This window comes from Engystomops pustulosus, chromosome 10 (assembly GCF_040894005.1).
Source record: "Engystomops pustulosus chromosome 10, aEngPut4.maternal, whole genome shotgun sequence".
In the NCBI taxonomy this organism is placed as follows: domain Eukaryota; kingdom Metazoa; phylum Chordata; class Amphibia; order Anura; family Leptodactylidae; genus Engystomops; species Engystomops pustulosus.
Window position 1 is genome coordinate 69,232,222 of NC_092420.1, and position 14,011 is coordinate 69,246,232.

At 41.9% G+C, this 14,011-nt stretch overlaps 1 protein-coding gene across 1 annotated transcript in view; it reads left to right on the top strand.

Moving 5' to 3' along the window:
• DPYD (dihydropyrimidine dehydrogenase) overlaps nt 1-14,011 on the top strand; it is a 654,802-nt gene that overhangs the window by 45,113 nt on the left and 595,678 nt on the right. Inside the window, exon 2 of the mRNA XM_072127199.1 lies at nt 8,313-8,423. Within this exon, the coding sequence (XP_071983300.1) occupies nt 8,313-8,423 (111 nt within the window). The remainder of the gene's footprint in view (nt 1-8,312; nt 8,424-14,011) is intronic.

Consider the following 14,011-nt stretch of genomic DNA (forward strand, 5'->3'; position numbering starts at 1 on the left):
TGCAGCGGAAGAAATCTGTGTAAAATCCACATATTTTCTGTAGTAATTTCTGCTCCTATTCCAAGGAGTCAGTTCTTGTGCTTCTGTATACCCCAAATTTTTTTGGTAGATAAAATAGATCTGTGTCAAATCTACATAGTTGATTAACCAAAATGTCAGACAGATGGCAGGTGGAGCAGGCACAGCACAGTAAGGGGACGTCTCAGCAGGGGTCACTCTGTGAGGCCAGAACTGCCGGTGTCATCTAGCAGCAGGGTGTTGATAAACAACCCAAAGGTTGTCGATTGGTTGACTAGGTCATTCACTTCCTGCCAGATGACATCTGACAACCCCAGCCAAGAGTCTGTGGGTTCGTCAGATACAACCCTTAGTTGGCATGTCCCAGGAGCAGTTCAGCGGCGCTCACCTGTCCTCAACCAGCCTCTGTCCTGTTCATTTCCCTCAGCCAAAGATCTACTAGGTGGTGTGGGCTCAGCGCCACTAGTGAGGATGAATTCTTTGAGGACGGTCAGCAGCTGCTTGGCAGTGAAGATGTGGGGCAGACATCCATTGCTTTGTGCAGTAGGTGGGAAAGTAGAGATGTAGAGAGTGGCACAGGAGGTTATGTTGCCCTTGCAAGTAGTCAGGCTGTACATACTAAGACCGTTTTGGAGAATAGCAGTGACAGGGAAACAAATTGACGATGATGTTGCACTTGGGAGCTGGGTGAAGCCAGGGATTCATTGTTGGCAGTCAAGTCACCACCTCGGCGTGGGGCAGTTTTTTGTTAAGACACCAGAGGAGCTGAGTGTGTGTATATGTAAAATATGCAGGCAGAAATTGAAGCGTGGCCAGGGAGCTAACATTGGAACCACAGCCCTGCGTCAACACATGCAGCGTCACCATCCATTGGCCTGGGAGAAACATGGCTCAGAAGTGGAGGTCCATCCTGCCGCTGCAGCAACAGCAGTGGCACCTAGTGCCACACATGCCATTTCAGCCAGTTAAGGCTCCAGCACCTCTGCCAAAGAGAGCTGTTTGTTTTTGACTCGGCACAGCGGAGTCATGTAGTTCTACACCGGGTTTGCCTGGCCAAACAAAGTCTCTCCCATAATGTGGAGAGACTGACCTTTGTCAAGATGTATCAGGCTTGGATCGGCCAGGATTTCAACACACCAATGCCTTATGCATTAGATGAGATCAGCCATGATGCCTCCCCCAAACGTTGAGAAATAAGTTTGGATTCTGACTACCTATTATGATGCTGTCATCCGCCTGATGCCACACACCTGCTGCCAGTTGCTACTTCTGCCTCCCACCATCTTTACTAGGGACTGTAATTGTCACCCACCTCCACACTCTGTCATTGTGCCACACTGTGGCCTCCAACTGCTGCCATATCCACACTTTGTCATTGTGCCACTCTATGGCTTACCATGTTGCTTCCACCTCCACACTCTGTTATTGTGCCACTCTCTGGCCTACCCATGCTGCTGCCAACTGAACTTTGTCTCCCTGGAACACCCTGTGATTTCCATAATGCTGTTTTCACCCTCTACCACTCTATGATGTTTCCACTATTTTTGGTCTTCCCCTTCATTTCTAAGGGTTGATAGCCAAAAGCAGGAGTGGATACAGAATACAGAGGACATGTAAATATCCCATCTCTGTTTTGGAGCCACTCTTTACCAATACTGGCTTTAGCAATACTTATGATGGATTCTTGACCGATTTTAAAGCGGACACTGATGGATGAAAAGCAGGGCAAAATGATCAGTGACGTCAATGCAAAATTACTGATCACACCCTCTCCACTCTTTTGTGGGGTTCCTACATTGGAATCATTGGAATAATCTGACGTCAGTGTAAAAAGAGTGCACCCTTTGATGTTATAGTGGGATCTTGGCCCTCAGCTCGTTCAGAAATGGGTCAGCAGGGTGTCTGCAAAACAGTCTATTATACGCTGCATGTGTAGGTAGCTTGTACACATATGAGTATTTACCACAAACATGACATATATGTGTGTATAAAAATGAGATGCAAAAACATAAATGTGTATGTTATGAAAAACAAAGTGTAAGAAAAAAAGTGTGGTTACTAGTGCAACCCCTCACAGTAGAAGTACAGTAGACTTATATTGGGTAAGATTTCCTGTCAAGCTGTAGAATTTGGCATGATTTGCAATCAAAAAATGGCCTACATTTATCGACAGGTATCCATAGATCTAAAACGTTGCACTGTATTAGTCAATCTTCCCCAAAGAATAAGATTGAAACGAAGTTGTATTCAGCATAAAGATACAGTATACAGTATATCACTGTAATAAATAGCAGACAGGTTAGTTTATCCTGCAGTCATACTGTACATAAAAATCTGTACCATAATAATAAAATATAGCATGATGGAGTTTTCACTATAAACCATGTTCCAGGTGCCCGGGTTTTGGTATTTTACAAAAGCGGCTCTGTACATTCATATAGATGCTAGTTTTATCAATTATGTTTATATTATTACACCTATAATAACCTAGAGATACTTGGCTATGACTACAATGGATATTTGAAGCCGTATTTAACTTGCTTGATTTGATTAAAATGAAGAAGATAGAATTGAATTGCTGGACACATACAATTTCTAGGTATACACTGCTCATTTCTCGCTGCTGTTGGCAATCATTTTTCGCCTGAATGCTCATGTACTACTTCTACATTCGGGTAGAACTAATCAAGCCAATCACGGTTTGTGAGAGGTCTGGTGTACTTAATGGTTGAAGTGCTCGGTCTATGAGAGTGATACCTTAATTATGGAAATGTTAAATGTATTACACACTGGGGCATGAAACTCTTCAGAATATGCTGTAAAATACTCATATTATATGTATCAACAGAGCCCCCTTTTTATTAGACTTTCATACTGATGTCTTAACCCACATGACAAGTTATAGTGTGGTTACACCTGATTCAGTGTTAACATGAAAACGAGTGCTAGGTGTATTCTGATAATAGTGTTATAAAATGACGCCCTCACATAGGTCTATTGTCTATTTAAAGGGTACCTCCCATTCAAATTAACCCAGCCAAAATCACCTTTATGTTTCCTTTCCATAAAATTAAAAAAAATCAGTTTGTAAACTTTTATATGCAACTCAGTGTAGGTGAGAACAATGCTATTAATGGAGTCCTGCACATTAAATTATACTTGCATTTTCCTGCGTTCTACTTACTGATTGTCAGGTCTCACTGCTAGGACATACTGCTGTAGGGAGACTTTAATTAGGTGCCAATATTCAACTACAGACATATATAGCTCTGTTTACTTTTCATTAGAGGTAGAAATAGCTGTGTCAAATGTTTTACACATCGCCATGCTGGAAGTCAGAGGGGCCATGGCCTCCTCGGCCAAGTCCAGCGGCTCCTTCCCATGTCTCTTCTCAGCATTCAGCACTTCATGGCATGTAACCAGGGTGATGTCATCAAAGGTCCTTTAACCACTAACATTTTTAAAATCCAACTGATGTATTTATCTGATCACATGAAATCACAGCATGACTTTATAGACTTCTAGCTCTCCCAATGCCTCTATGGAGACATGCTGTAACTAATGGGTCAATTTCCATGGGCCAAACAAGTTTGTGTGCAGCCGGCCAACTGAGTCCTTTTTGTGATCAGGCGTTGCTCTTTGCAGACATTTAGTTTCAGAATAGGCCTCTGGAAAGACCCCGTCTGCTTCTTTGCATTCCCCCAGGTCTGCTAACTTTTGAACTTTTTTGAAGTTTTACACATCATGTTTTTTATTGTAGCATCACAGAGCCAAGCTGCCCCCAATTTTCTGGTAGATAACCCACAGTGTTTCTGGTGTCAGTTTAAAGGCAACCTGTCACCAGGTTTTATTTCACTAAACTACTAGCACCCTCAGGTAGGGAATGAAATGTCCCCTCTTTTATATGAAATCTCACCTATTTACCCTCAACGTCAAGCAAATACCACTCTTCTAATCACATATTCCCTTGAGATTAGTCAAGTCTAGTGGTTATCAGTTGTGGTGTACACAATTTTGGTTGACCCTAGACCTGACCCTGGATCTTCTGACCTTCGGGTTGGTAGACATCTTGTCTGACACTGTGGAGCTGAACTGTTCTCTGCCTCTAGCCCCCACCATTGCATTCCAGGACAAGCTCACACAGACCCAGATTTCCTGTTGGCAAAAAAACATATTGTGAGGAGAGTAAATCTACAAACTAGATGTGATCTTTACACAGATGGGAGGGAGAGAGGCACAGTAGAGCTGGATGTGAGAGTGGAGAACGTCGTGTAGTATGCATCTCATGGATCTCATCATCTCTGATCTGTCTCGTCTCTCTATGGGGGGGATTTAACAATGTGTCTCAGGTTCCGCCAGTTCCAGTTTCTAGCTGGAAAACACTAGTATTTTGCTGCGCCAGATTTACCACTGTGATGATGACTTCTGGTGGAGAATAAGACTGTTGGTTCCTACTTTAGACCTACTTTTAGTTGGTCTAAAGTGTGTGCCAGAAATTTGGACGAACAGACGATTTCCCACAAGCCACGCCCCTTTCCTGGGAGGACACGCCTGTTACCCAAAGGCCACGTCTCTAATTCGGACAAGTCGGAAAGCTGCCAAAAAATGGTCTAAAAGCCTTGATAACTTTGGTGCAAGGCATTTTCGACAGTGTTTTAGGCGCGAGACCAACAGAATTGTGGCGCAAGTTGTTAATACATCCCCCCCTATGTGTCAGATAATAGTACAATGTTCAGAAGCTAAATGAAAGTGTAGATAAACCTGCATCCTGATAATATAAGCTCATTGTCAGCCCACGGGATCTCACAGCACTAGAGGGATCATGGTTAGAGAGTCCCTGTCCACACTGAAATCTTACACTGACCTTCACTCTGTTATTTGAGCTAAAACAGCAATAAAACAGCACAGTGGCTTAGTGGTTATCATTATAGCTTTGCAGTGCTGAGGACGTGGGTTCAAGTCCCAGGTTCAACATCTGCAAAGGGTTTGTATGTTCTTTCTGTGTTTGGCTTCTTGAGTTTTCACTACAAAGGGTCAGTGGCTCACTGTATTGAATCCTATGTAAAAATGCCACATACTTCAAGAACCTACAAATTCAAATCACCCCCCTTTCCTTAGAACTGATATAAGTTTGGGGGGGGGGGCGGCCTGGAGTTTGGGCAGCGGGTGTTCCAGAGTTTGCGTTGGGCAGCCCAGCCAGCCGAAGTTTGGCCGGGCCAGTGTTTGGTGAAGAACAGACACAGAGTGAGGGGCGAGCAGCCGAAGTTCAGGTGGGGCGGGCAGCCAGAGTTTGGGCGGCCGGCGTTTGGGTGAGCCAGTGTTCGGGGGAAGTACAGACACAGGGAGTTTGGGCGGGCGGTCCGGCCTTTGAGCGGATGGGGGCGATTGAAGTTTGGGCTGGCCGGAGTTTGGGCAGGCCAAGGGTCGATGAAGTACAGACACAGAAAGAGGGGCTGGTGACTGGAGTTTGGGCCAGCAGGGTGGGCCAGCCTTTGGGCAGGTGGGGCGGGCACTTGGGCGGGCCGGCCTGAGTTTGAGTGGGCCAGCATTCGGGGAAGCAGAGACATAAAAAGAGGGGCCCAGAGGTACGCATCAGTTCATTATGACCCAGCCATGCATCCCCCTACCTCCAACAGGCCCAATCGCAGTCGCACCCCTCCGCAACCACGATTGTTACACCCTTGGTGAACCCCATGGAGACAGGGACTAGTTTGGCAAGCTCTGTGAAGCGCTGCGCAATCTGTGTGCGCTATATAAATAAAGAATTAACAGAGTCATAACAGAGTCATGTTGAAAGCAACGTGTTGAAAATGATTTTTATTGTGTAAACATCACTAGGGATTGAAATTTGAAAACCCCTTTAAATAAGATTCTAATGCTATACAATGTCTTATAACCCATGGATATTAAATTGATCAGAGTGCTGCTGATAGGATCCTATTGGATCTATTACATAAGCAATTTTGCTTCTTCTTTGTAATGGGCAAAGCATGCACACATGTCCTCCCTGCGTTGAAGCACTTTTTTAGCATTAAAGCCTATAAATGATGTATACATTAGACTGATCCCTTCTGCTGTCACTGTGCATTAGTCAGTTCATCTATGACCTCTACCTCACTACTAAATGGATATGCTCTAAAATGTCCCACGTTAATGCATATTCCCCTGCTGCCTTGGACTCCCATCATCATGCCCAGTTATTAGACTGTAATAAAACAAGAACCACAAAGAAATCAAACATTAACCAGACAAAGTGATTGACTGCTACACGAGATTTACTCATTTGAGGAATTAAACTGGAATTGAGAAGATGATTGATTAGTGTTTGTGAACCCAGCAGCACCAGCGAGTGATGGAACAGTTGCAGAACAGATTGGGAAAGTTTTCGGTAAAACAAGCATTGTAACTAAAATTGTGCTCTGTCAAAGCACCATGGACTATAAAATCAGGAATAATCTGTCAGTGTCAGATTTTCTGTACATCCAGTGGTTCTACCTGGCATATTGCTGCAGAGTTACTATTGTGCTCGGTATGAAATTCTCATCATTAACTCTAGGAACACTCTGTTAGCTCTTAGCTTGTCCATCAAAAGATTCACATGATGTTCACAGCCAGCATGTGTGATAAAATCTTTATATATTCATGGAACTTATAGAAATATTTATACCAAGCCCCAGAAAGCTCATCTGTATGTCAGAGTAGGTTATCATGGCTACATCGGATCTATGTAAATGTCAATTTCCTTCTTCTATAAAAAAAAGCTTAAAGGTATTTTTTTGTTTTTGTAAATATAGTTAATTTCTTGAACAGAGTGAATTCCAAAATCCTGTGGAATTGTTCCAAAAGAAAAGTTGGATCTCTGCTACAATTTCATAGGATTCATAGTGGGGCATTTATGAATTTTGGTGCAGGGTGCTATATTTTTCAGTGGGATATAAGTTTGTTGTGCAAGAGATAAATGAATTCGTGCAGGGACTAAAAGATCTAGAATTCCCTAGACCAGTTTTTAGCTGCTCTCCCTTTGCGCCACAAATTGGGTCAAAAACAAGTCCGAAAAATAGAAGCATCAGGAAACTGTGCCAAAAATGTGGCGCCTGAAAATAGAACAATTTTGGTGTTTAAAAACCCCAATATTGTGGTGCCAATCCCTTATAAATCAAGGCACAAGAGGCGCAGAAAGGGATGTATGAAGGGATGTGCTAGCTGTGTTTTTGCTTCTATGGGCTCATACACAAGGCCGCGGACTCCTCAGCCCCGTGAATGAGTTGACTGCCTAAGACGCAAAAGTTCTATTCTATTCCTGATGGTTTTGATGTTCTGGGCTGTCATTTTCAACTGCTATCGGAACATGACCAGAGCTCACCCACAGGTGACACATGGGATACACTATATAGGACCGTTGTTTGCATCCCATATCACAAGGAGGCCTACAAGCATCACTAGAGGCTATGACTTTATATGGGCACAATAATATGGATAAAACTAAAATTAGTTCTTACTGTAGAATAAAGAATTGATTCTGCTTTTAAGCTTTTTTTTACCCCACCAATTTTGTCTCAGTAGGAAAGTGCAAGTTTACTTTTTATTAAGTTGTTTGAGAAACAGAAAATGATACATATTTGCGCAGCATGTTCTCCCCAATGGATTTGTTCTAATGTATGAAATTACATTCCAAAATTGTTAGTTTACAGCAGTGATCATGGCAGCTGAAAAAAATATTAAATGGACACAAAAATATAACTACCATAGTATTTTTGTTTTTTTTCATTTGTAAAGAGCTCTTATAAAGTTAACACATACTGTATATCCATATGTTAACTTGTAACATATTAATTTTTATTTGTCAGTCTTGTATATGTGTTTTTCTACATTATACATCATGTACGCAAAAAAAGTTTTGAACCCTAAAAAAAACATTTGCTTGGTGCAATTATTTTGTCATAAATAATGTATATTATATATGCGTGTGTGTGTGCAAATATATGGAATTATTAAATATCCCTCCCCAGAAAAGGCAACAATTGCCATAGGATTAGTCTATAAAATCGGGTGACATTGTTATAAAACTTAGTCAGATAACACAGGATCACCTGGTTAATAACGGTATAAGGAGAAGTCTCATTTTACAGTTTAGTTGAACCTTTACTGAAAACTATTATGATTCACTTATGTATTTGCTTGACTTCAGATTACATTATTAGTTGGGTCCACATCATTTGTCAAAACAAAAAAGTATTACTATCAGATCTCTTCTACTGGAAGTAATAATGAACTATTCTTCTCCATATTTACAGAACATCCTGACACTTAACCCGCAAACTGCTGCACATGCATCGCTACGTTCTACAGCACTAAAAAAACAGGACAAGAAGCAGTGGAAAAGAAATCCAGAGAAGAGCTGTGCTGTATGTATCAAATCTATTTGTGTTATCCACAATTATAACTCCTACATTTGGTATCATTCATAAGGTGTATATTAGACTTAAAGGAGAACTACCACCAGGGTGAAAGACTGTATGCAAATGAGCCTGAGGGGCTCCAGGCCCTCAGGCTCATTTGCATACAGTCCTTCATCCTGGTGGTAGATGCCCTTTAAAGAGTAACCGTCATTTAAAATATTTTGAAATGCTGTAGGGAAGGCAATTTTAGGGACTTTTGCAATTGGATTAGTTACCCAAATCTTGCTCCTTCCTCTTCTATTCTGCAGCCTTCTCCCTGTTATCAGTGACTCCACAGATGGCCCTTGTTTGGCACTTCCCTTCTTCACTGGGCTGAATATGGAGGAGAATGTACATGTGAGACACCCCCTCTCTCCCTGCTCTCAGCGGATTCTCCTCATGGTTCAGTACTCCAGCGCTCATGTGCTACCAGGAGCCCTTACTAATGTAGTAACAATCTCCATGTACACTCCCTCTCTCCCCCTATCTAATGTAGTAACAATCTCCATGTACACTCCCTGTCTCCCTTTACTAATGGGGTAAATATCTCTCTTTGAACACCCTCAGCTTTCCTTACACTTGCACAAAAACAAATACACATTCTTTGCCCCCTATTACTTGTATAGGTGTTCATTCTTCTCTAGTTGCAAAAGTCATAATACTGAAACTTTTCCTGTCATTGATTAAACCTTCACATTTTCAAGTATGTAAATGATTCCGCCTCTTGGCTACAAGCTCCACACTCTCCTGTGTGGGTGTGTCTAAGATGCACAAGCTATAGTGTCATTGGTCAGCACCACATGCTTGTGATGATGTCACAGGAGGCAGGTCCCGCCCTTCCATCTTGCTGATTGTAGTTCTTTTCAGTGCTGGAAACCATAGTTGCTATTGACCAAAAAGGTAGCAAATGAGGACCGAAAGGCAAAATACTTTGAGGAATGATTCCAAGAGACACCTGCAGCAGAATTATTTTTTGCTAAGGATGAGGGTTACTCTTTAATCAGTGTTGGATTTCAACATTGGCTACTCATTATTTCCTACACGTTGTTCATGAACACTTGTGTCTACCATAGTTAAAGCTGTTCTTACAATAGTCTTCAATGAGTAATAGTAAGTGTATAAGGACAGAATTTTTTCATGAAACACATTCAATGCCAATCTAACTTTGATGTCTCCATTTTTGATGTTGTCATTACTAGTATTTACACAAATTTCAAGGGTTTAGCTATAAAAGGAAATAATCTTAATGTAAATTAAACTGGACGGTAACAATGACGCTCAACTCTGTGAAATTCTGGGGAGGAATATTGTATATTAAAACTCCTTTTTACAACATATGAAAAAATGAGCTTGTTCCAGTGATGAGAAAATGTTTCATATACGGTATATATATTGACTAAAATGCAGCAGAAAATCGGTTTAGTTACTTAGCAACATGTTATTGTGAATTAGAATGAAGGTTGATTTGAAAAGTCCAATGTTCAAGGACAACTTAGAATAATGAAAAGTGTTCCCTTTTCAACATGTTTGTCCTATAAATTATAAATGTTGATATAAAGCTACTTTGGCACATAGATTTTGCATAAGTAAATTCCAATGCTGAATAACCACACTTTGTCAAGTGGTGTTTGCAGTTCTATAGGATGTACTGGCCACCAACTGGAAGGTAACAATAAATTAAAGTTAGAAAATTGTAAGTTCATGAAATTGGCTCTTGTAGAATAGTGGGAATAAAATCCACATTGTATCGGTACAGTATGAGATACCAGACATCTTATCCCTACCTTAAAAACTCTGAGACACAAACTTTGACCTTGGAATGAAACATAAAAAAGATATAAACTCTAAAAGTTTTCTAGAAAGAGCCAAGTTATTACCACCACTTTTTTGGAAATCTACAAAAAGCTCTTTAGGTAGGGATGGTAAAATGAGATAGACTAGAGGTCCTATATTCACATAGTGTTTTCATGTATGTTTTTAAATGCCAAAAGTCCATGTCCTTGTGATCATGTTTTGGCTATAGGGGAAAATATCTGCTATTGGGTTTAAATTGTCGTAAAGGGATTGTCCCAACTTTGGAGGTCATTGTCAATCCATAGGGGATAACTGTTTAATCATTGTAGGTCCAACAGCTTAGACCCAAATCATGATAACTGGCCCCCCAGCAATTAGGGAAATGAAGATCCCGTTCTCACTAATAGGGGGAACAGCCGGCCAAGCATGCTCCCTCCTGCTCCCTTCAGTTTTATGACAGCGTTTCACGATTGCCAAGCATAGCCCTCTACTATCTATTGCTGCTACTATAGAACTGAATTCCTGTTCTTAATTTCTTGGTGGTACAATTCTCATGATAAACAGAACGTCATCATTAATGGCAGCTTTTCAAATTGAGCCACAGCAGTAAGGAGACACAGGGGTTGGTATTGGGCCCTCTCTTTTTAAGTATTTTATTTATAAATAACCACATAGAGATTTTACAGAGTAGAATTTCTATGTTTATGGATGAGACTCATCTCTGTATAGTAATTAATACAGAGGGATTTGTGGAAGCTGGAGGTTGGGGTGGTAAATTGCTGATGATGGATAACATTGCTCCAGGTAAGGGTATGCACTTCCAAGTAATAGTACAGTGTTGTCTTCAATGGTAAAACACTCGGTTAAACTGCAGAAGAAAAAGACTATGGGGAAATGGTAGAAAATTAGTTCAATTTTAGAGAGAAGTTACTGCTGCTGAAGCTTACACTTTTAGCATGTATCTAGAGGAGCTTAGATGCTCATTATAAGGACTTAATTGTACCCTTATACAATTGACAGGCTAGATCAAACATGAAATATTGTGTATAATTTTAGACACCATATATAAGAAGGACACAGTTAAACTATGTCACGGGTGGTCCCGCGACTCATATCGCGGGTCGCGGGCTCACCCGTGCTCCCCGGGGCTCGCAGGCGCAGCGCCGGCGCAGCTCACCTCTCCCCGGTCCTGTGTCTCCGTCTGGCTCCGTGCGCGCGCGTCCCCGTCTCCTAGGGCGCGCGCGCGGCACCTTCAGAAGATTTAAAGGGCCAGCGCACCGCTGATTGGTGCACTGGCTGAACACTTCACCTTTAAAAGGCAAGTACCTCCCTTACTACCTTGCCGGATCTTTGTGCCTTACAGCCTAAGAGAATGCTCTGTTGCGATTTGCCTGCGTTCCTGTGTTCCCTGCATTCTAGTGTCTCCTGTGTCTCCTGCGTTCCTGAGTCCTTCCGTGTTCCAGTGTCTACCCGAATCCCTCCGTGCTGCTGTCCTGTGTACCAGTGTTCCTCCGTGCTGTTGTTCGTGTACCGTATTCCCGTACCCTTCTGCTTGGACCTCCTGTTGCTGACCCCGGATTTGACCCTGACGTTGCACCTCTGCTGCCTGCCCTGACCTTTTGCCTGGACCCGACCTAGAGACTGTTTGCCGTTTCTGTACCTCGACCTTGGCCGCCACTGCAGACAAGTCACTCCTGTGGAACGACCTGGTGGTACCACGCCGCAGCTTGTCTAACCCGCTTTGCGGCGGGCTCTGGTGAAAACCGGGTACCACTTAGATAATTTTTTTTAGACACAGTTCATTTGATGCACTAAATATCATGTTACATTTCTTTTCTTGACGCATAGCTTCTGGGGAAGGGTATTACACCAGGTGGGTGTAATTCTGTGTAATACAGAGGCACTATATGGAGCCATGTGGCTTGCATGGGGTCATGTTCAAAGAGCAAGAGGTCGGTCAGCTGTTAGAGCCCAGTTCAGACTGGTGGATGAGACAATTGGACAAAAACTCAACGTGTCCTAAATGGATAGCACGGATAGAGGAGGACACTGACACATAATATCCGTATGAAATGTACAGCATCTCACCACCAGCAAGATATAAATAGCTCCAAATAAACAGTGTCTGAAAAGAGGACCACATGGTGGCCCAGATGCTAGAACCACATGTCTTTGTTCACTTGATAAAGGGGTACTTCAACCTCGAAACCCGTTGTGTTTTTAGACCTTCAATAAATTAATTTGTAAATTCCACTCTGACTGCGCCACTTGACTGGTTCACAAATACAATACCACTTCCTAAAAATCCTGAGTGATACGGCCATACCACACAGGAGATCTTCCACTGGGAGGCAGCACCAGACCATCTGTTATTCAATTTCTAATACTTCGTAGTGTTGTGCCTATCCTAGCACAACCCCACGTGGTGAGCACAATATCCACCTTAACTCCCAATTTTTCTAAAGGTGTAACACTATTAGCGATTTTCCTCTCCTCTCTTGCCATACTCTATCACATACTCAAAGAGCTGTTACAAATAGACCATCAATGCCTGATCAATAGATGACCCACCCATGCAATGATCAGCTCTTTGGCACGGTATAAACATGGAGCACAGATCCTGAAACAGATTTGTCCATGTTATGTGTATCAGCTGTGTCCACATCATGTCATTAGGCTTCATGAAAGTCATGCTTGATGGTAAAAAGGGGCTGCCTTACAAGGTAGCAAAAGAATTGTGGTTTTACTTGTCCGGTCCTGGAAACCTTATTTGCATATTAGTGGAAAGCTGTACCTGAAGACTTAGCGCTCATTCTGTGGAAGCTTGGAAGCTTGAGCTATAGACAGAGGCGTAACTTGGGGGTGCAGAGGATGCAGTCGCAACTGGGCCCAGAGCCTTAGGGGGCCCATAAGGTGTCACTTTCCCTTATAAGAAGACTAGAATTATAAACCATACAATACAGTCTGGGGCCTGGCAAAGACTTTGCACTGGGGCCCATCAGCTTCAAGTAACGCCACTGGCTATAGGTACAGCTTCTGGCCACAAAGCATTAGCCTAACTCTTTTTGGGGACACCAGATAGCTGATCAATTGACAAGTCATATGTTGACCCTGTGAAACAAACTTATTTTAGCGGTGAATCCATTATTAATATTAACCCATGGAAAGCACTTTAATGAATATATTTGTTAAAAAAATATTTGCAGTATTTATAAATCTTCTTCCAATATTGATAAAAAGAAAATACAAGAAAAAGATGTTTAAACGCTTGCCTAAGGTGCGCTATCCACGATTGTGGTAAGCAAGTAGTATGCGGTTCTTTCAGGAGATGCACAATAGCAGCTGTCTGCTTAATCGCTGCCCAATTCAGAACTAATCAGTGGAACATAAATAAAATGCCAGCAGGAATAGGTATACAATGGCCGCTGTCTTTCTAATTAAAGAACTATTGAGGCAGTAATCGCGATGGTGATCAAAAAACATTACAGGGAGAACTTTAACATCTATATCTGTGAAATGTGTTATAATCTTCTTGGGCTTTAATGATTTTTAAAGCAATAAGAACCTCTCATTTATCCGGATGCCCTGTCCATAGATGATGTGCCGCTACGTAGGAGACCAAAGATCTTTTTCATTTACTTTCCATGTTCTTTTTTATTAATCCTGTTTAATAGCACAAAGGCCACATGTTGAAAAATGTAGAGTTTTCTGAGAATATGCATTTTTACAGATAATTAAAATGATTGAACAAAAGGGTATTA